Here is a 24,801-nt window from a genome sequence, read left to right as displayed (position 1 = left end):
CCACACCAGCGAGACATTTTATAAGCCTAAAATATTGCCTTAACACACCAATCAAATGGTGTAGTCTTGAAGATAAATTTTAGAATAATTTTTTTAAAAAAAATATGGTGTAAGGGATTTCAATCGTCTAATGTGAATTTATGTGCCTTTATATCACTGAAATATAATTCCATCTATGTACGTTACAGGATATCATTTTATAGTTAGGAATCAAGAATTTGTTTTCCATGTAGGTTTTAATTTCTTTTCTGTTGTGAGATAGAACTTTAAGTTTTACTTGAATCCTCATACTTAAAATCAGGTGACTCTATGTAACTGATACATGGGTCCACCTCTATCTAGGTCACCCATCAGTGATAAAGTTAGATGATGTACATATAAGGATCTTGCTCAGTAGCTAGGATTCTGGCATATTTTGGATAATTTTTATTTTGCAGTCTCTTATCTCTTGGAGTGAGCCTTGGGTTAGAAATGATTAACTGTGCATATTTATTTCATGTTTAATATGATCACGCAGCTATCTGCAAGTCATTTATGAAGCAAATTAAGTTGATCCTAAATAACCACAAAGACACCAAAAGCAGGCTTGTTAGTTGACTTACTTCATCTAAGCAACAGCTTGGAGACTTTATTGCATAATTAAGAAGTGACAACTGGTATTTTCTCTCAAGAATGTGCCAAAGCTTTACATATTGTATAATTTATTTAATTAAAAATTACAACCAAAAAAAATATTGGGTTACCAAGGAAGGAACTATGACACCATGTGCCTCTAAGTTTTAGTGAATGGAAGACCGAATGTGAGTGATGTTAAAGCAAAATCTAGCTGGTAGATGCAATCGATTTTCTATACAATATTCTAACAATGTAAATGCAATGTCAACGGGGTCGTACAATCTTCTCATTGTTTTCTATTCGTGCTACCCTGAATTGTAAATTAGCAAATAGCATACTATTAAAATTTCTAACTTACTAGTAATGATCCATAAATGCGTGCGTTGTGGTTTAGCGTATTATTGCAAATCAATAACGAAAGAGCGAAAGCTAGTACTGAACTGTTGATAACTAGCAAGCTCGCAGGTGGATTCCATCTGTTGTCAATAAATCCGATAGATATTTTTAGATTTTAAGCACATGAGAATATGTGAGTTTTTTAGTTTTTTAGTCACCTGAAATTGTACATTGCTAAGTCTAAAATCACACATATATGTAATGCGCAATTTTAGCTTTTTTCTTAACATGTATTTTGTTGTTACATGTGACTTTGCTTCATTTATACCTATATTTGAATATTCATATAATTTTGTCATTTTTTTATGAATTGTTAGCCTATTTTATGTATACGTTAGAATAAGTCTTTTTATGCATATGTTAAAAAATAAGTTATTGTTTAACCTTTTAAGTTTTAAGTAATGAGAACCACTATATTGTTATCCAAGGGACAAGAAAAGAGACCGAAGGCGCATAAATGTTATGTCAATCGCAAACATATATTTTTTCTACCGCGATTATAAATTCCCATAAAAATATAAATCCCAGCAATGACACACCGTTATAAATACTTAGAATTTCGGAATGTTCAGAAGATAAAGCAAATTCATTTCGTACTAACTCAAATTTGTCTAAAACTGTTCTGATTTCATTTGCCAAATTTACTCGAGCAACTACCCAAGCACAGCCTAATCCATGGCAACCATAAACACAGATGCTACTACAGGGTACAAACATTATTGGGATCATGCCACAGCGGCTATAAACATCACAAATTCACAATCAGAAAAGAAAAGCGAATCTTCCATGGGAGCTACCAAAATCATCATGAAGAACAAAAAAAGGAAATATGGCAGCAGTAGTAAATGCAACCTAACGTAGTAATGTTCAGATTTTGGCAGCAAAGTCGAGGCCTTCCTTCTTGAGAGCCTCGACGTCGGCCACCGGCGGCTGGGCTCTGGCGACCTTGGCAATGGCCTGGTTCTCCTCCGCCGAGCCGCCCTCGAGGAAGACGCCGACGACCTTGCCGTCCTTCACCCAGTACGTGCCGAACTTGGGCGTGGCCGCCGTGGGGTCGTTGTCGCCGAACAGCACGTTTTCGCCGACGTTGTCGCCGTAGAACTGCCACGAGATGTCGAACGACCGCGAGTAGAAGTAGGGCAGGTAGTCGTACTCCGACACCGACTCGCCGGACTCCTTCGCCTTGATCGCCTGCAGATTAAGACACGCTCATTTGGTTACTGCTTGCAGAAGAACTTCTGAGCTGTGATCAATGGCGGCAATGGGGAGAGAAAATCAAGAACGGCAATGGGGATAATGGCTTCACCTTCACGGCCTGCTCGGCTGATTTGCGAGCATGGTCAACGTGCTCCACTCTCCTCATCTCGTTGTACAGCTTCAGCGGGAAGGCAGCCACGTCGCCAATGGCGTATACGCCAGGAACGCTCGTTGCGAAGAATGCATCAGTCTGGAAAGCAAGTGCCGATTGGAAATGTCAGCACATCTAAGGCAGCAAGAACATCCTCAAAAAGAATGCTCAATGAGTTGCTAATTAGGGTGACTCAAAGATGTTGTGGAGACAGAGTAGAATCTGAAAGATAGACATAAACTGGACAAACCTTGATTCCACCCTTCTCCTCTTCAACTTGACCCTTGAAGAGGCCTGTCAGTGGCCGGCCTCCGACACCGACAATAACAATGTCAGCTTCCAGCACGTTTCCATTCTTCAGCTTCACTGCAGTAACCTACCAACAAAAAGCAGATTGAACAAGGTGAACATTTGCCTTAACATCAGATGGTGCTTGGCTAAGTGGTAACTACAGAGTGCGCTCACATCTCCATTGGCATCAGCATCAAAACCAACAGCCACGGTTCCCTTTACGATATTGATTCCTTTGTTTGCGTAGTAGCCCTCGTAGAAAGCTGCAAGGCCAGCAGTGAAGAGACGGGGCACTGCAGCAGATGACATTTGCAAGATGAGAATTCAATGGCAAAACATCTACAACCATATAGATGGAATAATTTGCTTTGTTGCTGTTAGGCATTCAGAAAACAGCATGTATAGTAAGAAGCTTTCTGGATGCAAGAACAGGGAGACTTACTGCACCAAGGTTCAGGGTACACCATAGTGACATCAAAATTGTTGATCTTCAAGGCTGCGCTAAGCTCAAGTCCAATGTAGCCACCTCCGACAACCACAGCCTTTCCATCCTTCTTCGCTTGCATAGCTGCAACCAACTTGTCAGCATCATCAATATCCCTAAGGTACAATATGTTGTTGGCCTCTGCTCCTTGAACACCAAAGTCAGTGAGCTTTATGACCTGATCATGCAGACAGATATTATGCCATGAGCAACATAGCTTTGGAAATAAAAAATGAGATCGTGGGGTTAAAGGTACAGTGGAGAACTCACCGAGGAGCCAGTGGCAATGAGCAAAGTCTCATAGGTAAAGGTTGCACCAGCTGAACTGGTCAATGTCTTGGACGCAAGATCAGCCTTGACAATTTCGGTGCTCAGGATCAACTCGATACCTAAAAAATTTATAGCCATTGCGTAATTGAAACCGCAATGATTGTTGATCAAGCTATCAGAAAGACTTGAGTGTTCAGAAAAGGTGGCCAATTCATTTAGAAAGAAATGCCCTTGGGCCTTGGCCATTTAAATTAGCTGGCATAAAAAAAAAGGAGATGGCATGCTCTAATTGGATGTCCTAAGATAGAATTAATGAAGTAACACTTGGATTATAAAGTAGAGCTGACTAAACGGTTAGCGTTCACGTTACTACTGGCACTGACAGGGTGTGATGAACAACAACGGATCTTTGAAGAAACTGATGGACAATTAGCGGCAAGACAGTAACCATATAATATTACGTGAGCAAGCAATCCTACTCTTGCAAGGAAGGGGGTCGAACAGCAACCGTGGGTGAAATTTATACATTAAAAAAAAAAGAAAGGTGGTACCTTTGTCGGAGTACCATTCAGGCGAGAGCCTCTCCCCGCCGCTGCCGACGCACGTGTGGAATCCGGGGAGCCTGGCGGCATCTGTTTGAGGGGTGGAATCAATCAGCAACATGAAGAAATGGGAGAGATTGCGGGGGTGGAGAGGGGAGGTGACGTACTTTGAGGAAAGAGGTAGCCCTTGCTGAGTGCAGGGCGCTCGTAGGGAGCCACCTGCAGAAAGAAGACCGAGGGAGAATTAGGAATCGATCAAGGAAGGAAGGAAGGAGAGAAATTGAAGGATGTATATATGTACCGATTCCTTGGAGATGATGGCGAGGTCGCCGGGCTTTATCCCCTGGTTGGCGAACTCGCGCGCAGCGTATCCCTGCAAAGAAATCGAATCAAAGCAAAGCAATCAGTTCGAGTCGTGAAGATTCAGAGCAGAACAGAACGATGATGGATCGAAGGGCAGGCAGCTACCGCGGCGACGCCGCCGCCGAGGATGACGTAGCTGAAGTGCTTCGCCATGACGATCGTCGTCGGAGGAGGGGGAGGAGGGGGAGGGTTGCGCCGATGGAAAGGGCGAATGAGTCACTGACAAGTGACAAATAAAGAGGATGGAAGGGAGGAGGGAGGGGAATGGCAGGTGGCCAGGTGGGAGGGAGAGAGGAAAGCGCGGCGGCCGGCTCGCTCGCTGGCTCGCCTTTTATACCGACGGCGACGACGACTCGCACATGCCATGAGTTGGGAAAGCCTCGCCTCTGCTTCCGTCTCGTTTCCTCTCGCTTTTGATTTGGTTTTTGTTTCGTTTCGTTTCGTTTCCCACACCCACCAAACCAACCAGTAGTACGCGACGCGGCACGCTCCTGTCCTGGCCCAACACCTTCCTCCTTTCTCCGTTCTCCGCCGTAGGATCTACGACTCCGTTGACCGTTCTCACCAATGAAAGGGAAAAAAAAAAAGGAAATGGCACGTCCCAGCTGACGCTACACAAGTCATCAACCAACCAAATGCAATGCAAAACAAGACTACTACTCCTTTCGTTTTCGACGCCACGGTGACGGCCAACACAACATCCTCCTCATTATATTGGAGTACAACCCTTCTATCTCAAGTACCCGCCTAGGGCTGGGATGCGGATGCCTGCCTAACTTCCCCTCGAGTCCGTCCAGGTTCACTACGCAGCCACATGCTGACATGCACCAACCGACCATTCTTCAACCAAAGACCCGATCCATCACCGCATCCACACGTGCCGCCGGCCGGCCAAACAACACACGGGATTCCCCCTTCATTGTCCGTTTACATTTGGTTATCAGCAGGCATCACCATGTCTGTCAATATCACAACGTCCACGTCCACAACGTCGATCACGACGTAACATCATCACTCATCCGTTCTAATACTAGTACATGACTACAAAAAAAGGAGTCGCCTCAACATGAAACCTGCCAAAAGCCATCGCCCCTGAACGGCAGCAAATCACAGCTCTGCTCAGCTCAGTTTAACTGTTTCGGTAGTTCGCCAAATATAACTTACATCCTTACACCCATGAATGCAAAAGGAAAAAAAAATCCTCATTGTTACATTGTTTCCATCTTAAATTGCTATACCGATCCCGTGTACAGCATAAATGTTACAACCCCATTGCCCTTGATTACGGATGGGAAAGCTAGCTATAACTTTGGAAACATACTTCATCAACGGTAGTGCTTCAAATAACACGGTGCCACCTCTGGGTTGAACATGCATCACAGCAGCATGTTCAGAAGGTTTGTCTTCGATAGACTCAGCAAACGGTGGAAAAACCGCACGCATACCATGTCAAGCCTGAAGTAGGGACACAACATGACTATGAGAGCACTGGTGCTACAAGAAATGGAACCTTTCTTCATACAGTCAACATTACAAATAAAATAAAATTACATGTTTGGCTAATGGTTTAGGGAAATGATTTCCTACCCACGAAAGGGTGTCTTTAAATCTCAACCATCCATTCTTCCCACCCCATTACATCCCAACCCTCCATTCATTTCCATTTCCCAATCCCACCTTTCATAACCCATTACCCAAACATGCCATGGTAAACAGGAGATTAGAGCATCCCAACAGCTCATCTAAATTTGGTCATTCATATCTTCATTTGGATAATCATCTAAAACACTTTAATCTTTCATATCTGTTTGTACTCTAGCAGATCATCTATATATGGCATCCTTCGTATCTATTTGGAGGATTGGAGAAAGAACATCTAAATATAGAGTTTATCTCTCCTAATATAGATGACATCTAAAAATAGATGATGGAATAGATGTTCTGCTGGAGCTCAACTTTTACTCTTTATCCTCTATTTCTAGGACAGAGGATGAGATAAATGAGCTGTTGGGGATGCTCTTACACAATGCACAAGGTAACAATAATTAATACCACCGGCCGCTTCGTTTTCCTACAATGCCTAAAGTCCCAACGTGCTTTTTGCTCACTAATAGATGACCTCCTAAAGTAAATTCAGAAGTGTTTTGGTCTAACACAATAAACCATGCAAAACGATTATGAAATTAGGTTTGATGACCACATAAGCAAAGCAGGAACAAATCAGAGTTTGAAGATCCACTCAGAAACCATTGTTACAACTGGCAGTGTATGTAGGTCACCAGAAAAAAAAAAGGTCATGTTCACAAGGCATTTGTATCCATTAAGGATTAGTTTGCAACATATGTATTTTATAAGGGAAAAAAAAGAAAATTCACTTGTTCAAGACAATTCCCAAATGAATTATGAGGTTAGATTATGGTAGCAAGAGCAGGAAAACTGACCAATCGTTTAAGCTTATGTCTTGGGAACTGTAACATTCAAAATCTTCACATCCTGATATGGTTTGTCATTCTTGTCGGTCTTAACCTTCTCGATTTGCTTTTATGTTAAAACAAAATGTATTAGGAAACATGATTTAAGGATATAAAATTCAAATTCACCAATAAGTTGACATATAAAATGGCTGGTACCTGAACAACATCCATCCCTTTCACAACCCTACCAAACACTGTGTGCTTGTTGTCTAGCCATGGAGTTGCCACAGTTGTGATAAAGAATTGGGAACCATTGGTATTTTGTCCAGCATTGGCCATTGAAAGAGTAAAAGGCCTGTCGTGTCTCAAGCTGCAAAATAGCCACCATAGTTGTCAGTTGGCACTATAGACTTACGAGGTTTACATGACTATATTTCCTGGGAACAACATTGCATAGCCTTCGGTCATCTCAATTCTAAAAGGCACGTAAGACGAAGAACTGCATTGTTTTCTGTAAATGAAAAAAAAAGAGGAAAATACATACAGCTGATATACCTTTTGTGAAATTCATCTTCGAACTCCCTTCCCCAGATTGATTGCCCACCAGTGCCATCCCCCAAAGGGTCCCCAGTCTGAATCATAAAGCCTTTAATTACACGATGAAATATGAGATTATCATAATAACCATTCCGGCAATGGGTAGTGAAATTCTCCACGGTTTTTGGACACTCTTCTGGATATAGTCTCAAGTGAATATCACCCATAGAAGTATGCATCACCTGAAATAGGAAATATTCCTATAAATAAAGGTGACCTAAAAAGTAAAAATACTCAAGGCTATCCCACCAAGATATCAAATCTTCCATCCAAAAAGAGTGACAATCACCAGATATAAATTATTGAGAAACCATACCAAATTATCAGGTAGTGATGTTGTAGCAGTTTTCCCTAAATCTGATACAGACAAAAGCTCTTCTGGTGGGGGCTTTTCATTGAAAACATCCCTACCCTTAGTTGCATCTTCGGGCTCCTCAGGTTCTCTACGACTGTATAATGAAAAGAGGAATTTGAGGAGCAGAATATTAAAATTTATGAAATACCAGATATAAATAAACTTCTGGAGAAAGACACTTTAAAGAAGCAGCATGCAGAACCAGCCAATATGACCTTTCCGCAGATCATTGAATGTACCTAAAGAGATATATTCGGTGCTTCTTGAAGGCACAACATAGCAGTGTTGGGTCAGATAAAGGCTCCTTGCTGTCATTGACATTTGCAGCTACTGAAGGAATTTTTCTGACCTTCTTATTGCCTTTGTCACCTTGGTATAGAGCAATCCTCAGAAATCGTTCATTATTTTCTACCTTTCCCAGGATTCGTGAAACTTTATTGGTGTGCAAATTTATAATCTGCATATTTGTGGGAATTCATAATTAGTCACACAGGAACTCATCAGCTAGGAGCATATTCTAAATACTTGGTGTACTAAAAGACATGAACTACTACTAAGGTACGCTAGTGACCCAAGCTGCCAAGAGCTAGTGCAAAACATGTTTGATTTGACTAGCAGTTGATCCATATATGATGCAATTTTGCGAGGACAAATATACTCAATGAAATCAGTGATGAATTTTCCTGAGCAGCATTTACCATCCCAAATATAAAAACTAATAATATAAATATCTGAAGTACATATAATGATATAAAACACATGATACATCAAAGAAAAATGTGCAGTAAAAGAATTGACATACCTTTATGCCCAAAAGGGTAGCATAAATAAGAAAGTTGCAGCTCTCATCAAATACAGCATTAGGCTGTGGAACGTTTTCAGTCTTTTCTATTTCCTTCTCAACAGCCATTCTTCGCCCAAAATCAATAGCATCAAGACGATACATCGGGATATCACTTCTTTGCAGATCTTGTGCCACCTATAATTGACAGAATTCAGTTGAGAACTACAACAGTACATATTTATCCATACAAACATTGTACAGACGGAACCTCATACCTCAAGAGACTCATCATATACACGTCTTAGTTTCCCAGTTTTGAACCAAAATACCCGTATCCTACGATCAGGGGATGTAACAACAAACTGAGTGCCATCATTGCTCACCTGGACAACACAAGCTCGTTCATCAGAGTTATCTCTATCAATAAAGAAGCAACAAATGCAAATAACTTGAGAATCGAATACAAAAAGTACCTCAATAGCAGACACGCTAGTCTTGCATTTTGCAATTTCAAATAGATTTGTGTCTGTTTTTAAACGAAAGTTCACCCTGCATAAAATAAAAAGGCAAGATGCATTTAAAAGTTGAATAGTTGATGTATTAACCAAGACACTATTAACAGATATAAATATAGCCACCACAAAGGGACAAACCCAGAGCTATATGCTGCCTGAGTAGCAGATAAAATATAAAAAACAAATACATAAGGTAGGATAATATGATACTATAAGACATACAAGTGAATCAGAACAAGATTTAAGTGCACCTTTACTAAAAATAATACAACGCTGGTTCACCGATTAATTATCACCTAGCATTGTTCCGGTTGCAAAGTTATCAGAAAAGGTAGTGGTAGGTGAAGGTATAGCTCAAGTTTTTGGTGGTTCAAATCAATGTTTTGGGGAAGACAAAAACACAAGGCACAAGCTACATAAGCATTGAAAATAACTCCTAAGGGAGAAACAACATACTCGTCTTCTGGAAACTTGAGGGTAGACGAAGACCAGTATTCCAAGAGGCCTTTCGCATCAGCAGATATAACAACATCGTGAGCATGGTTATATTTCATAACCTTTACTGGGCCAGCATGAATCTGCATAAAGAGGCAGCTCATGCAGTAAGAATCTTTTTGTTACTTTAATCCGCGAGAAATACACACCAAAACACAGAAAAGCGACAACAAATTACCTCTTTGGAGATGATTGGATCATTTGAACCAGAATGAGTATCATATATGTGAACAAAAGGAGTATTACGATCACTGACAGCTAGCTTTGGTTTAACATCTCCTTGTCGATAAACCCACTCAATTGCCCCCGGAACAAACGGGAGACGCATCATGAACATCATGTCATAATTTACAACGTCATATATCTTGACAGATCGATCACTGGAGATTGTGCAGCAGAGTAAGCCATCAACACTCACCTGCATTACTGAATTACGCTATAATTTGAGGTTGTTCATAGTTTGACATACAGGAGCAGTGATGAGAGTAGCAACTTGCAAGATAAATAAACTTTTATATATTGTGAATGTAACAATTTTCCCTGAATTAGGGAATTCAGTATAAGAATCTGAACACTCACAGCTAGGCCTTCAATGGGACTGAGATGAGATCGAAAATGTTTAGCAAATTCAATCCCAGCCGGTTTCTTCTTCCAAAATTTCAAATGCCCTGGGGAGACGGGAGAAAATCATGGTAATTAAGCTCCCACGTGGAAAGAAATCAGCTGATTATTATACCATAATACCATATCACAGAATTTGATCAACGTATGATCTAAAGTCTTTCAAACAACACTATTCAGTAATTCTGGTAAGCCCTGGAAATTATTGTTCAGTGAAGGCCTAAGCTCCAAAGTGGAATGCACACCCGAATATAGAACAGCTTGCCGTTTGCACAAAACATCATCTGAAATGCAGCACAGGCTGCGCAAAGCTAATCCATCTACTGAAACGAACCACTATTGCACACTGTAGGGACTTCAGCTCAAAAGATTACCATCTGCGCTCCCGGTGATGAAGAAATCAGCAGGAGATACGGCGACGTGGGTGACGACATCCCGATGCATATAGCTCTTCTCGTACCTGCAAGAGCAAGCCACCGCCATCAGCGACTCCGCCGACGCAGCCCCCCACACCAAATCCGAACCTTAAAACGGCGAGGAGAACGGCACGCACATGGCCGCGGAGGGCAGGGCGTCGAGGAAGGCCTGCTCGAACTGGAGCGGGCGCTTCTGCCTCGGGCGCGCCGGCAAGGGGCCCGGCCCGATCATCTCCTCCCCCTCCTCCGCCTCCTTCCCCGCGGCCGGCGCGGCGCCATTGCCGTTGCCCTGGCCGCTCTCGACCTCGGCGCCGTCCGTGGCGGTCGTTACCGCGGAGCTCGCCGGCGCATCGCTCGCCGTCGCCATCTCCGCTGCTAGGGTTCTGGGGATTTGAGGGGGGAGAAGCTCAAGCCTCGACTCCTCGTCCTCGAGATTCCCCGCTTCTGCTTTGTGCTCCGGCGTCGTGGAGCAATTTGTGTTAAAGAATTAACTATATGGGGGTTTCCGTAAAAAAAGTCCCTGGTCCCACCATCTCCCCGCCTCAATCCTAGCCGCCCATGGTAGATCGGACGGACATAGACACACCCAATCCAAACCCAGAGATGGCAGAAACTGAAATAATGGATACTTCAGGGCCTTCTCCGCAAAATTATGTCCTACTCGATCTGGACCGCTCGTCTCGCATCAGACGGACGTGGCTCGCCGTCAGGATTCCCCACAGGCCGTATGCCTCGGCCCATTTACTACAGCCCATTAGGCCCAGCCCAATTAACGAATTCCTCGGCCTCTTCTCTCTCTCTCTTTTTTTTTAGGATTTATTGAGTTTTCCGATTCAAAGCGGAGCTCGCAGTCGCTGCAGCACCCGAACCATCTTGGCTTCTTCTCCGTCTCCGCGCGCGCGAGCCACTCGTCGCTCGAATCCCCCCACATCCACACAAGCGACGCGAGCTCGGCGCTCCGGCGGGCCATGGCGGGAGCCGTCGTCGCGGCGAGCTCCACCGCCTGCTCGTCCCCGGGTCCGAACCCGACAGGGCGTGACCCGGTTAGGAGGCGCGTGCAGGCGCCTGTGCCGCGGCCTCCACTTGTGGCAGCTGCAGCCAGTCGTCGTCGTCACGCTTCGGCTTTACTCTCCACCGTCTCCAGTGGTCTCGCCCAGGCTCGACCTCGCGATCCGTTTCTAAACCCTCGGCTCCGATTTGCGGCGGCGGCGGCGGCAGCGGAGGAGATGGCTGCGGAGGCGAGCGCCGCGGGGGAGGAGGCTAAGGCGAAACCCTTCTCGGTCCTCTTCGTTTGCCTCGGTAAATCGTGCCATCCATAGCTTATTCTCGTCACAGCGATTGGCTATGAACCGATTGGGGAAGCACTTGATATCGCCACCAATTTGGTATCTGTTCATGTGGATTGATGTGACATATGGTCGTCTCATCTCGTCCCCTAATTTTGGGTGCTTCTGCGAGTGTCAATATACTGTGTCCCCTAATTTGGCATGGCATTCCATATCTCCGATTTTCCCATCGTGTGTATCTGAATTTTCCGTTAGTCTTACCACAGTAGACTCCTGCACATTGAGAGAGTGTGAGAGTTTTCCCTGGGTGCACATGATATGGTTATCAAGTTTTATGGATATGATCGGTGATCGCATGTGCTAGTATTAGAATCAGTCGTTCTCATACTTTTTTTTTTTGCTCAACCTGACTCAGAGATTTTGGTCAGTTGGAATATCAAAATGCTTTCTCTCAAGAGTTTGTGTGATGTGTGCACTGTATATATGTTGTGATTTGGTTTATTCCATTTGTTCAATATCTACTTTCTGTTGTTGCATTATCCTGATCATTTGATTAGGATAATCTGTTCCATGTGGTGACATAATTCACAACTTCGAATTTCAAGTTGTTTGGTTTATCTGGACGAGCTGTATAATTTTTTTTTGCATGGTTTGTTACATGTGAATTTCGACATATTTCCATGTTCAAGCAATTTAGTATTTGCTTCATCAACATATAAGATTGTGCACTGCTTTCTTGACATGCTTATTTGTTTGTGTACATTTGCATGTTGCAGTGCATTGGTGCATGTCTCCATGCTTTTCACATAGAGGATAAATTCACCATACTGCCTTATCTTACCAATATGTATTACAACCCAAGTTTGTGGTGTTTATTGACTGTGTTGATGTAAATTGTGCCTACAGGCAACATCTGTCGGAGCCCTGCAGCTGAGGCTGTGTTCCGGAACCTTGTGAGCAAGCGCAGGCTTGATTCCAAGTTTCTCATAGACTCTGCTGGTACCATTGGTTACCATGAGGTTCTATTCTGCAATACCATGCTTGTTTGTACATTTGCTCTTCAGTGATGACATCATCATTGATGAGTTGCTGCTGGAATTCAGGGTAATAAAGCAGACTCAAGGATGAGATCAGCTTCAAAGAAGAGGGGAATTGAGGTGACCTCCATATCCAGGCCTGTCAAACCCTCTGACTTCCGAGATTTCGATCTCATTCTTGCAATGGACAGGCAGAACTATGGTTGTCTCTCAACTCCTCTCATCCGTGTTTCAGTACATCTTTGTTTTATGTCCCGCTTCCTTATGTGCTTTTGTGTGGAGCAATGCGCAGAAGACTTACTGAGTTCATTTGAGAGATGGAGACACAGGGAACCCCTCCCAGACAGTGCACCAAAGAAGGTTAGAATTTTATGTGTTTTGTGCTATCTTAGGTCCTTGACCTATTTGAAAGATAAGACTGTTTTCCCAAATTCTGTGGGTGTTTGCTGATTCCAATTAATTTTCCACAAAATTCCTGCTTTGCAGACATTCCATTAATCTATATTCTATACTCTTTTAAAAGAAGGTAAATAGGCAATGGTGGTGGCAGTGGATCTGCCACCCCACCACCTATGTTATTTTCTTTTTTCCAACTACTCCATGTCCTATAATGTTAAAGAAATGGTCTTTCTACATGTTGTTAATATCTTATTTCATATCTACAAGACTACAAGTTTGCCATGCAAAACTACCCATGGATGAAATTGCTTCAGAAATCTCACAATTAACTTGTTCCAAACAATGTTAGCACATGTATAGTTCCTTTATATCCGTACCAAAGCATGGGTATTTAGCTAGTGTTCATCATGTATATAAATTCATTGTCTTAACCCTGGACCCTGAATTCTTACAGAATTTAATTTAGGCATCAATTGGAACCGAGGTCATATCAACCATAGTTCCATATTAAACTGATATAATTTTCTTTCTCCCCTGCATGCTTTCCCATAAAATAATTTGTGATATGACCCTGCCTTTTCTCTTTAGAAATTGCACAAAAGGTGAAGACTAATACACGTGTAATGACCAGTTGACCATTTATTCCCCTGCTGATCAATGATCACCGTCATGATTTTCGACATTCCTAAGCCTGAGTGGAGTGCCATGTTCAAGTGTGTTTCAGTCTTTCAGGAAAATGCTGAATTCATCAATTTCTACTAAGTAGTCTCCTGCATTGCTCTGATGTTGGTATCTATAATTCTATATTCATTCTTGACAACTCGCACATATGAAAATTGTTTATTTTACCCTTACTAGGTTAAGCTGATTTGTTCATATTGCAAGCGTCATACTGAGTCAGAAGTCCCAGATCCTTATTATGGAGGCCCTCAGGGATTTGAAAAGGTGAGTGAAAGAAAACAATATGCTTATTTGTAGGTGTCATAATTACGCAATTTACATTTTCAATTTGTTTCATTGGAAATTTGACCCATTGGAGATGAACATGAGCAATTGAGCATTCATGTGCGCGTGACTGCGTGAATCAACAAACACAATTTTGTGTTCAAAATGGTTCAACCATAGTATTTTATGCATGAGGGCGTACCTCCATGTGAATAGTTAGTAACCTGTGATCTTCATTAGTTTTGCCCGAAGTATTTCTGCAGCAAGTCTCATAAACATAAAGTGTCAAAACATAGACAACTTTGAGGCTTGCTTAGGCCTTTTCACAATAATTACTTTTACTGTAGTTCTCACCTTTGACAATACCAAGATCTTAAACAGATAAACATAGACAGTTATCTGTGAACAACTTTTGGACTGGTCCTTTTTCAGAGATATAGATGCCTGTTGGGACTGTTCCATCCTTCAAAGTAATCCCAATGTGGTAGTAGCAACAGCTAAGTTGTGAGATATAAGCATCAAGTCCATCATTAATATGTGTGTCTGAACTCTGACTACAAAACAAGGCAAGCAAAATAATAATAATTCAGATTTGTTTTCTAGGTTCCTTGATTTCCTTCTGGCAAGCTAGTGTTAAACATTCTTTCTGCATTTGACAGTACTATGATTCTTCCTCAAAGCCAAAGCCATTTTAAGTGTACTCATAATATTTTACATACAAGCATCGATGATGCATTATATTTGCACAATTGCTTTTCAGGTGCTGGATCTGCTGGAAGACGCGTGCGAGTCATTGCTTGATAACATCCTTGCGGAGAATGCAGACATTTCTGCTTGATCTTGATCTGGGAATGAAGCTATCTGGAGACTGGTTGTGGAGGCAATGTAAGCATCATTTTTCCATGGAGCAATGTTCAGTATCTAGCTATGCCATTTCATTGCGATCACCAAAAACACTTGCATGATTACATCAGCATGCATGTACTGATGTTTTTACAAAGTCAAATCTTTCATATACACCATGATTTACACTGTATTCAAATCACCAACTCGAATTAGAGAAGCTGAAATGTTAGAGGTTGACACAAACCAATCAGGAACCATACTGATACTGCCCAGTGAGGTCACCGGCGGTAGCATTGCACATGCAGGAAGAAGCCACCCATCGCCGGCGGCTGGTCGGCCATCCACAGCCTCCCCTCCTTCTCCGCCCTCGCCCTCACCATGAACTGCGCCCCAGCTCCAGCTCCGCCGCCGCCATTGCCGCGGCCGAACCACCAGTCGTGCACGTCCCACATCACGTCGACCACCTCGCCGTCGGCGAGCACGGCGGCGCGGTTGCCGCGGAACCCCCACCCCACCCGCCTCACCTCCGCCACCCTCTTCCCGTCGATGCTGACCAGCACCTCCCCCTCGCCGCCGCGGATCGCGTGCACCGCCACCTCGTGCTCCGCCCCGCCCTCCCGGAACCTGCACCGCGTCGTGTGCGCCGCCGCCGCGCCGCGCAGCTGCTCGCGCCGGCTGAGCACGACGGCGCCGGAGCCGGCGCCGAAGCGGCGGGAGAGGCCCCGCGCCGCGTCGCCCGCCCCGAGGAGGAGCGCGAGCTCGTCGTCGGCGACGACGGCGAGGCAGTACTCGCCGGTGGGCTCCGGGGACGAATCCGACGCGTACGTGGCCTCGGTGGTGTCCCAGTGGACGCCCACCGCCGCGCCGCCGCCGCTGGCGGTGGCGAAGGACCGGCTCCCGCGCTTCTTGTGCAGCACGTGGTGTGCGCACCTCGACGACGGCGAGAGCGCGTCGTCGAAGGCGACGGCGAGGCCGGTGGCTCCGGCGGCGCTCCGCGTCCACGTGACCCGGATGAGGAGCTCCTTCCCGGAGTGCAGCGAGGTGCCGTACACCGTCGTGGTCGCCGCCTGCAGCGAGCGATCGAGCGCGCCGCGGCCGGAGTCGCAGCCAGCCGCCGCCGCCGCCGCGGCGGCGATGCCGACCGAGCTGTCGCCGAAGCACGACAGCTCCCGCATCGCCTCCGGCGAGAGATCAGCTGCTTGCTAATGCTACTATGCAAGCTGCCGCAATAAAAATGGAATCGAATGCACGTATGCGAATGGAAGGAAGGAAGAGGCCAAGAAGACGGATTTGATTCGATGGGCGTTACGTTTTGAGTATATTTCTGGCGCTAAAAGTCTGTGAATTTTGTTCGGTTTTTGGATCTTGTTTATATTAGCACGGTCGTGTGGTGAGCTTGCAAAGAGGTGGCAGGCATCCAGTTAATGGATTAATTAGTCCATGATTAATACTATATGCATGTCAATGGCCAGTGGCATGTGGCAACCAATATCCGCAGGCCTGATCGATTTAAGGATGGATCTCATCAACTCGGGTCTTTCTTCTTTTCACTTTTGCTCATGCTTACAAGCCGAAGTTTGAATTTTAAATTTTAAATTTAAGTTATTTAGGGGGTTTAGCATAGTTTAATTTTCCGTATTTTACTTTTAGATCATCAAGAACATGTATATAAAAGTTTTATTTATAAATTGTTTTTTTTGTTAATATGTCATTTGTTTCTGTTACTAAAAAGACAAACGATGAGCCTCTATTCTCATGGTAGGTGATTTGGCCATCTGATATCATCAAACCATCTAAGCATGATGGTACTAGCTAAGCTCCTTTTCTCACCACATGATCACATGAGATAGTGAAGTGAGGTGCTAATCTTGACATGCTGATGCTTACATCAGTTGGGGATGACATGTCTTTCACGGAAATCTTTTAATCAACACGCAATCGCTAGCTGTATGTAAGTTACAGGTCGATGATAGCATATATGTTGTCAAGTGACAGAAGGATCATATCATATCATCATATATTCTAAGACCAACCTAATTGATACTGGTGACACCCTAACCCCTAACCATGCAATTTATATTCCATTGGGATACATTTCCCTGTTTGTGGATTGGTACAGCTCGATCACCAAAAGATAGCTCTCTTAACTAATCAAGTGGTGGTGGACAGAACAAGCATGAATGCATGATGATTCTTTTGCAATGATCCATGTAACCCCAACTATGCTGACAGCGTGTTCCTGCCTACCATCGCCTCGACACACCACAATTCTGCATCCGTGCAATAATCTTTTCTAGTCTTCTTCTAGCACTTTTTATTCCAAGTTGAGTACTTACAAGAAGTTGATTGTGTCATCACTGATGAAAGAGAAGAAGATTAATAACTCTCGCACGACAAAAATAAAAGGAGGAAAGATGATAATACGAAGGAATTTGTACAATTGGACCTACTTCGGCTCGTTCGCTTTGAATAAATTTCAATTCATATGAATAGGAAACAGAAAGGAATATAAATGAAAATATACTCTCTCTGTAATATTTAGGGATTTTCGTTTGCTTTCCTATTCCGTTCCTAAACTGGTGACATACTGACATCTATAGAAATTAATCCTTATTAATACAAGTGCTTTGTTTTTCCTCCTAATGGCACAAGCTTTAATTAGTTGTTGGACCGTAGTATGATGAGCCGAGGCGTACATCTTGGGCTTTCCGGAGGCTATGAAGATGGGTCCAACTTCATGGAGGTGGGATGAGGCCCAGTGACACCACCCGCGACAGCCAGATGCAGATATTATTTCCAGATTTTTTTTATGGTTGCCTTTTTTTCTTGAAATAAAATTTAGAAAATTATTGCTAGGCAGGCGGCAGGCCACCGTCCACTTGATTTGTCGTTTGTATCGCCGGCCATCCCCGGAAACGAGCGGTCGACGCGCCGCCGCGACAGATACTTTCTTCCTCTTTCCGGTCACGACGGTGGTCACTGGTCAGGGATAGAGAGAGCGCGGGCTCGCCGCTCATCGGAGAGGAAGAACTAGCTCTGCGGTGGTGACGGTGGTCGGCAACGATCGATGCTGGTTCAGCCGAACGGCGTGGCGGTCCGGGCGACGCCGGGGAAGGAGCCACTCTTCTCGTTCGGCGTCATCGCCGACGTGCAGTACGCCGACATCCCCGACGGCCGCTCCTTCCTCGGCGTGCCCCGATACTACCGCCACAGCATCACCGTCCTCCAGAGAGCCGTCCGAGCATGGAACGCCGCCGACAAGCAGCACGTCCGCTTCTGCGTCAACTTCGGCGACATCGTCGACGGCTTCTGCCCCAAGGACAGGTCGCTGCCGGCCGTCCAGGCCGTCGTCGCCGAGTTCGCCCGCTTCCATGGCCCGGCCTACCACATGCTCGGCAACCACTGCCTCTACAACCTTCCCCGGACCAAGCTCGTCTCCCTGCTCAGGATGCCGACGGCGGCGGCGGCGGCGGAGGCGCGTGCCTACTACGACTTCTCGCCGTTCCCAGGGTACAGGTTCGTCGTCCTCGACGCGTACGACTTCAGCGCCGTCGGCTGGCCGCGCGACCACCCGGTGGCCGCTGCGGCGAGGAAGTTCTTGGAAGAGAGGAACCCGAACCCGGACAAGAACAGCCCGAGCGGGCTGGCCGGCGTGGACCGGCGGTTCGTGATGTTCAACGGGGCCGTCGGCGAGGCCCAGCTGCGGTGGCTGGACGCCGTGCTGCGGGAGGCGGCGCGGCGGGGGGAGACCGCGGTGGTGTGCAGCCACCTGCCGCTGCACCCCGGCGCGGCGTCGGCGACGGGGCTGATGTGGAACTACGAGGAGGTGATGCGCATGGTGCACCGGCACGGGTGCTGTGGTGGCGTGCCTCGCCGGGCACGACCACAAGGGCGGCTACGGCGTGGACGGCCGCGGCGTGCACCACCGCACCCTGGAGGCGGCGCTGGAGTGCCCGCCCGGCACCGACGCGTTCGGCCGCGTCGACGTGTACCTCGACAGGATGGCGCTCGTCGGCACCGGCAGGATGCGCAGCACTGACATGCCACTCCCCAGTGACTGATCCCAGCTAGCTCCTCTCCTCTAGCTTCTGCTGCAGCTGTGCAAGCTGCAAATGCTGTACTACTATTGACGTTTGCGTCATGCATCAATGGATCGCTCCGTTCGTACCAAGGGTCTCGTCGCAGCTGCACAGTCTCAACAAATCCGACTAGTCCGGACGGAGGTGGAAGACGAGGGCATGGGCCCGAGGCGCCAGTGGGCGAGCGCGTTGGTTGACTGGTCCACGTGCACACGTGTCGTCCGATGGTTGGTTCCATGAGCATGACATCTGCTCCGTCATGGGCCCCACACGTGTCATCCGGAATCCGTTCCGGGCTATGGGCCTCGACGTGCTCAAGGCCCAAAGTGAGGGCCCAGTAAGTACAGCCCAGAAGTAGGCCCACCCGAGGCGCGAGGCAGGATGGATAAAGTGGGGGAGGGCGAGGAGAACCTCAAGCTCAAACAGTTTGCTTATCCCCTCCCTCTCCTCCTCCTCCTCCGCCCATGGCCATGGCGACCACCCCCGTCACCTCGCTCGCGATGGCCATGGCCGCTGCCTCCGCCGACGCATCCCCGGCGGGACACAAGCTCTCCGCGCTCCCCTTCCACCACCTCCTCTTCTCCCGCGCGCCGCCGCCGCTCCTCCGCGCCGCCCGCCGCCTCCCCCTCGCGCCGCTCGTCGCCTCCTCCGACGCCGCCGCTGCCGCCGAGGCAGGGGTCGAGTGGAGTGAGACGGATACGGAGGCGGAGGCGGAGGCTGAGGAGGGAGGTGAGGTTCCCCAGGAGGAGGTCGAGGAGCAGCCGGATGAGGAGGAGGCAGTGATGGCCTCCGGGGAGGGGGAGGAGGAGGAGGAGGAGGCGGTGGAGGAGTTCGCTGCGGAGCCTCCCGAGGAGGCCAAGGTGTACGTCGGCAATCTGCCGTACGACGTCGACAGCGAGGGCCTCGCCCAGCTCTTCGACCAAGCCGGCGTCGTCGAGGTCGCCGAGGTGAGCCTACTCTTCTCCGTCAGTTTCCCCTTTCGTTTCACATAGAAATTGCAAAACTATCTCGTTGTGCATTCAAGCTGTAGAGATTCCGCAGGCTCACTGTTTCTAATACAGAATCATTGTTGTCGTTAGGTCATTTACAACAGAGAGACAGGGCAGAGCCGTGGATTTGGGTTCGTCACCATGAGTACCGTCGAGGAAGCCGACAAGGCCATTGAGATGCTTAACCGCTATGTAAGTGCATCTCTGCTTTGTCGTTTCTTGATGAATTGACTTATCTACAATAACTGTATTTTATTACTATTTCTCACATGTTTCACCATTTGCACATGCTGCCGCGACACATGAAATTCGGAGTACCTTGATAACTGAAACATTTTATATTTCTTGTATTATCTGATGAAAGGGTAATAAATACTTTTGTACATCGGATTTCATTCTGTGCCTAAGATCACATAAGGGACAGAGATGAACTATTGTGGAAGATTCTCATATCTGATGAAATGCTCAGTAAACGAAGATATTTCTTGTCATAGTGATGGTTTTTTTTATGGAATTCTGTCAGGTGATAGCGGTACAACAGAAATTTTATAAGCTGCATAACGTCCCAAGCTGCTGACTGATAAGTTTATATTTAACAGGATATCAGTGGAAGGCTTCTGAATGTTAACAGGGCATCTCCTAGGGGTTCTCGTGTTGAGAGACCACCTAGGCAGTTTGCACCTGCTTTCAGGGCTTATGTTGGGAACCTACCATGGCAAGTGGATGACTCTAGGTTGCTGCAATTGTTCAGCGAGCACGGAGAAGTAGTTAACGCTCAAGTCGTCTATGACAGAGAATCTGGGCGTTCTCGAGGTTTTGGCTTTGTATCCATGGCCTCAAAGGAGGAGCTCGATGATGCTATTTCTGCCCTTGATGGACAGGTGAGGACATCACCGTTTTCATTAACAATACACTAACACAACTGCACAAGGAACCAAAATATTCCTACTATCAGATTAGTTGATATCACCATGCGTATGGCAAACATGAAAGCTCTATATGCTAATCCTGATTCTTGCATCATGTTCATGAATGACTATAGGAATTGGATGGCCGCCCACTTCGAGTGAATGTTGCTGCGGAGCGACCACCGCGAGGCTTTTGATGCAATGGTGGTGGAGAACAGAACATGGCTGCATGTTTCTTTTGATCACTAGTGAACATTCCAGCAAGAATTCTCAGGTGCTATGCTACGGAGGAAGCTGATGGTTTTCATTTACAGAGCGCGCATTAGCTTCCTGATATTGAGTTCTCTTGTCCCACTTTTTTTATGTATGCCTTTCAAGCTGATGTTATGTCAAGTTCTTCTCAACAATATGAGTTCAACTTTCTAAGTAGGATATTTGTAATGATGTCCTTAGTGTTTTTCTCTCCAACATTATATACTCTAAATAGGAGCAAATGTATGGCAGCACAGCCGTGCTCATATGTGTTATGCTTTTATTTTCCAAAGCTGCTGTTCACCGAATTTGCAAGCAAGCACCCTCCTTGGCCATTGATTCAAACGGAGATTGTCCAACGAGCAATCTCATTAAAACCATAATAACAATTTCATCAGTTCTGCAGGATACGTTCGTCTAAGCCTGCCAGGGTGTGAACATGACATTTCATTAGAGGGGCCTAACATGCTGCACAATATAATGAGGTTAGCACAAAGCCACAAACTTCAAATGCTTCATGACGAGCCAACATCCAACGTTGCTGACAAGCACCGGCGATTCACAAACACACAGTAGGATCAATTATGTACAATGATAACATCTTGATGTAAGTTTTGAAGAACTGGGATCTCGCGTAGAAGGTTGCATTCAGCAGATTATGTATTGATATTCAGTTAGCCCCGCAACTGAGCATCCTTGCTAGTGAGGGGCACATAGCGCACAGCCGTCTCGTCTCTTATGCTGACGGAGCCATCTTGCTTCTTGTCCACGACTTTCAGATCCTGCATTGTAGTCCCGACTGGGATCACCATTCTGCCACCGGGCTTAAGCTGCTCGATCAATGCCTTTGGTATATGCGGTGCAGCGGCTCCAACATGGATGGCATCATAGGGTGCAAGCTCTGGCCAACCTTCCCTGCCATCTGTATCAGTTACAGATCATCAATTAGTGTAAATAATAATGTTCAAAAATGAAATACTACTGTAGTTAACACAGGTGCACAATATGAGTATGGAACACAATGTTAAGATGCACAAAGTTGCTCCAAGTTTGTGTCCAAGGAGAACGCATAAGCATCACGGATGAAGAAACTGTTTGGTATGGATTTGGCCCTGTTCTTTTCAGAATATTCACCAGAATACTAACATGGACTATTTGCTCCGCACTTCGAACAATATGTTGTCACAAAAAAATCTATTGTATTTGCTTAGACCACTTGTTTTAAGCTAATTGTTATGTTTATTTCTCAAAATATTTAATTTATCCTACAATCAACAAGATGATCAGCAGCAATAATCTAAACCAAACAGGGTCAGAACCAATTTCTATTTAAAACCTAAAATAACTTGTTACCATGTTAGACCCAACTGAAGTAACTCTTCAAAAAAATTTATAGAAGTTCAACATGTTTATTCAAAGTCTCATTTAACCCCTCTCGACTAAGCCCTTGTCTATAAATTGTTACTCCACACTGCCATTCAGTTCAGAGCTTGGCACTTCAACATGTGTGTCACAAATGACACACAAATATTAGTGGAGAAGGAAGTGAATAATTAAAAGCAGAACATTTGCTCTACTCACCAGCAATATGTATGCTGAGGGATCCATCATTTAGCTGTGGTGCTGCTGCACTTTTCTTGATGTTTTCAATAGAAGAAGCAACCAACTGTGGGATATGTTCAACACCGACTACTCGCCCGTGTGGGCCGACCATAAGTGCGAAGCAAGCTGTTAGGTACCCTGTGCCTGTTGAAGTCATCAAAGATATGTAAATAAGCAATGCGAGTTAACAAATATGCGTGTTAGTTTTCTACCCGTTGAGCATTTCAGGTATAGTAAACACTAAACAGGTCGGCGGTCCTGTTAATTCCATATATCAGTATGTGCCATCATAGACCGCACGAATACATACCCTCATGGAAAGCTGTGAGATGAGGATAAATACCTTTTCCACATACTTTGCCAAGCATGTCAGCATTTTACCCTAAAAGTTCGACTATTAGATACTAAGATACTATTGCTGACAGGCATGGGGTGATGGATACACCAACAGTTATAGAAGCTACTAAAAAGAGCTATTCTATGTTTTGGCACTTAAGATTATTAACATAGTTATGTGATTGTGAACAAGAACATCAAAAGATTTTGTTTTGTGATATAGCATATCCGCTACATAAGTATATAGTTGAAATGTTATTTTAGGACTATAGGAAAAAATGTAGAAATGATTGAGCACAACTGCATGTATGATAAGGGATACCTGATCCAACATCCAGAGCACGCATGCCAGGCTGAAGGTGCTCCTGCAGGAGCTCCAAGCAAGAGGCGTGCATGTGAGGCGCAGAAATGGTGGCATTGTAACCGATGGGCATGGGGCTGTCGAAATAGGGAGAAGCACCGGGAGGTACAAACAGCCCCCTGTCAATGGCCTCCATCACCTCGGCAACCTTGCTCGACTTGATAATCTTGTATCTCTGGAGTTGCTCAACCATGGCCTTGTTCTTGTCACTAGCTCCGCTCGACCACAGTTGGTGCTGCAACAGTACCAGCACCAGTAGAAACATGTAACGGTTCTTCCCAGAGGAAAGCATCAGCATGAGAGATGATGCATATTAAATCAATCCCCCTTAACAATCTAAACCACGCTAATTCGATGATTACAGATGACACTTGACACATTCACTTAAATTTCTTACAGTTCATCTTATGTTTGACACATACACATACAAATGCACAAAAGGATTACTCCCTCCGGTTCCATAATTCTAGTGTCTTAGTTTGACTATAACCTTGTTCAAAAGGTCAAGAATTATGGAGCTAGAGGAGGCAACTCTTACTAACAGTTGGCATAAAATTCTAAAACATAATTGGTTTTTTTGACACACCACAAATTGTGCTTCGATTATTTAACATTCTGGCCCATAGTCCTTGACTCAAATGGTCACATGGTCATACTCACGAGTATCAGCGTAAACAATTTGACAGCGAAGAAAGTGTCAAATCATAAAATTCATCAAAATTCTAATTAATCAAACGTTGGATTCAGACCGCAGGTGGCAAATAGACCTAATAGAGATAGACAAGGATTTGGCCTGAATCAAGGAGAAGCCTACCAGTCTACCACGATGGTTACAACCCAGAATACTACTGTACTAGTGAGTCGATAGCCAGCGTTAGGATGAAAATACGGAATAAATAACCAAGCACAGTAAAATCGCAATTCTGCATCAATTAAAGAGGAGACTTACGGACGATGATTTGGAGGAAGAGGAGAAGCAGGAAAAGATGTAGCGGAGTACCTCCATGGCGAAAGTGAGCACTCGATCGGTGGGCAGGCCCGGCCTGGCCTCCTCTTGGTTTTAGAGTGGGGGAGGACGATTGGGCGTGCGCGAGTGGTCCGCGGTGGAGAGATGCCTGCCGCGGCAGCGGAGAGCGACGGAGGCGTGGGGTTGGCGCAGCAGCGCGAACCGGATTCCTCCCGTCGCCGGTGGTGGTGGTGGTGGTGGTGGTGGAGTGGCTGCCGATTTGGGGAGAGAGAGACGAGCTGAGATGAG

At 45.6% G+C, this 24,801-nt stretch overlaps 6 protein-coding genes and 1 pseudogene across 7 annotated transcripts; 3 read left to right on the top strand and 4 right to left on the bottom strand.

Moving 5' to 3' along the window:
* Positions 1–1,576: 1,576 nt before the first annotated feature.
* On the bottom strand, positions 1,577–4,633 carry LOC102719416 (monodehydroascorbate reductase 4, cytosolic). Its single transcript, XM_006659623.3, has 10 exons — positions 4,415–4,633; positions 4,248–4,319; positions 4,114–4,165; positions 3,956–4,036; positions 3,405–3,523; positions 3,093–3,312; positions 2,825–2,943; positions 2,610–2,735; positions 2,318–2,458; positions 1,577–2,202 (listed from the first exon to the last, which is right to left on the bottom strand). Exons 1-10 carry the CDS (start codon positions 4,460–4,462, stop codon positions 1,879–1,881), a joined length of 1,302 nt encoding a protein of 433 aa, XP_006659686.1. The 5' UTR covers positions 4,463–4,633; the 3' UTR covers positions 1,577–1,878.
* A 586-nt stretch (positions 4,634–5,219) lies between these two features.
* On the bottom strand, positions 5,220–10,918 carry LOC102706961 (peptidyl-prolyl cis-trans isomerase CYP71). Its single transcript, XM_015840538.2, has 14 exons — positions 10,644–10,918; positions 10,465–10,550; positions 10,049–10,137; positions 9,648–9,887; positions 9,431–9,552; positions 8,933–9,008; positions 8,735–8,842; positions 8,478–8,654; positions 7,915–8,132; positions 7,637–7,769; positions 7,279–7,502; positions 6,940–7,093; positions 6,751–6,847; positions 5,220–5,764 (listed from the first exon to the last, which is right to left on the bottom strand). The coding sequence occupies exons 1-13, from the start codon at positions 10,871–10,873 to the stop codon at positions 6,764–6,766; spliced, it is 1,941 nt and encodes a 646-aa protein (XP_015696024.1). The 5' UTR covers positions 10,874–10,918; the 3' UTR covers positions 5,220–5,764; positions 6,751–6,763.
* Positions 10,919–11,367: 449 nt separating this feature from the next.
* Positions 11,368–15,293, top strand: LOC102719140 (putative low molecular weight protein-tyrosine-phosphatase slr0328). The gene is made up of 6 exons (XM_006659622.3): positions 11,368–11,805; positions 12,699–12,811; positions 12,896–13,031; positions 13,122–13,189; positions 14,087–14,173; positions 14,934–15,293. The coding sequence occupies exons 1-6, from the start codon at positions 11,475–11,477 to the stop codon at positions 15,009–15,011; spliced, it is 813 nt and encodes a 270-aa protein (XP_006659685.1). The 5' UTR covers positions 11,368–11,474; the 3' UTR covers positions 15,012–15,293.
* A 4-nt stretch (positions 15,294–15,297) lies between these two features.
* On the bottom strand, positions 15,298–16,194 carry LOC121055221. Its single transcript, XM_040527197.1, has 2 exons — positions 15,809–16,194; positions 15,298–15,694 (listed from the first exon to the last, which is right to left on the bottom strand). Exons 1-2 carry the CDS (start codon positions 16,192–16,194, stop codon positions 15,298–15,300), a joined length of 783 nt encoding a protein of 260 aa, XP_040383131.1.
* A 1,788-nt stretch (positions 16,195–17,982) lies between these two features.
* Positions 17,983–19,163, top strand: LOC102706678 (annotated as a pseudogene).
* A 341-nt stretch (positions 19,164–19,504) lies between these two features.
* Positions 19,505–21,522, top strand: LOC102706402 (28 kDa ribonucleoprotein, chloroplastic-like). Its single transcript, XM_015840481.2, has 4 exons — positions 19,505–20,045; positions 20,178–20,279; positions 20,687–20,968; positions 21,130–21,522. The coding sequence occupies exons 1-4, from the start codon at positions 19,563–19,565 to the stop codon at positions 21,190–21,192; spliced, it is 930 nt and encodes a 309-aa protein (XP_015695967.1). The 5' UTR covers positions 19,505–19,562; the 3' UTR covers positions 21,193–21,522.
* Positions 21,365–24,782, bottom strand: LOC102718578 (protein-L-isoaspartate O-methyltransferase 1-like). 2 transcript variants are annotated; one of them, XM_006659620.3, is made up of 4 exons: positions 24,496–24,782; positions 23,508–23,781; positions 22,829–22,993; positions 21,365–22,169 (listed from the first exon to the last, which is right to left on the bottom strand). In XM_006659620.3, exons 1-4 carry the CDS (start codon positions 24,550–24,552, stop codon positions 21,922–21,924), a joined length of 744 nt encoding a protein of 247 aa, XP_006659683.2. In that variant the 5' UTR covers positions 24,553–24,782; the 3' UTR covers positions 21,365–21,921. The 2 variants fall into 2 exon arrangements, with proteins under 2 accessions (XP_006659683.2, XP_015695970.1); XM_015840484.2 differs by having other exon boundaries at positions 24,547–24,782.
* Between the last annotated feature and the right edge of the window lie 19 nt (positions 24,783–24,801).

This window comes from Oryza brachyantha, chromosome 8, assembly GCF_000231095.2.
Source record: "Oryza brachyantha chromosome 8, ObraRS2, whole genome shotgun sequence".
NCBI classification, from domain to species: Eukaryota; Viridiplantae; Streptophyta; class Magnoliopsida; order Poales; family Poaceae; genus Oryza; species Oryza brachyantha.
Note: the sequence above shows the minus strand (reverse complement) of the source record. Positions and strands in the feature narration are given on the sequence as shown.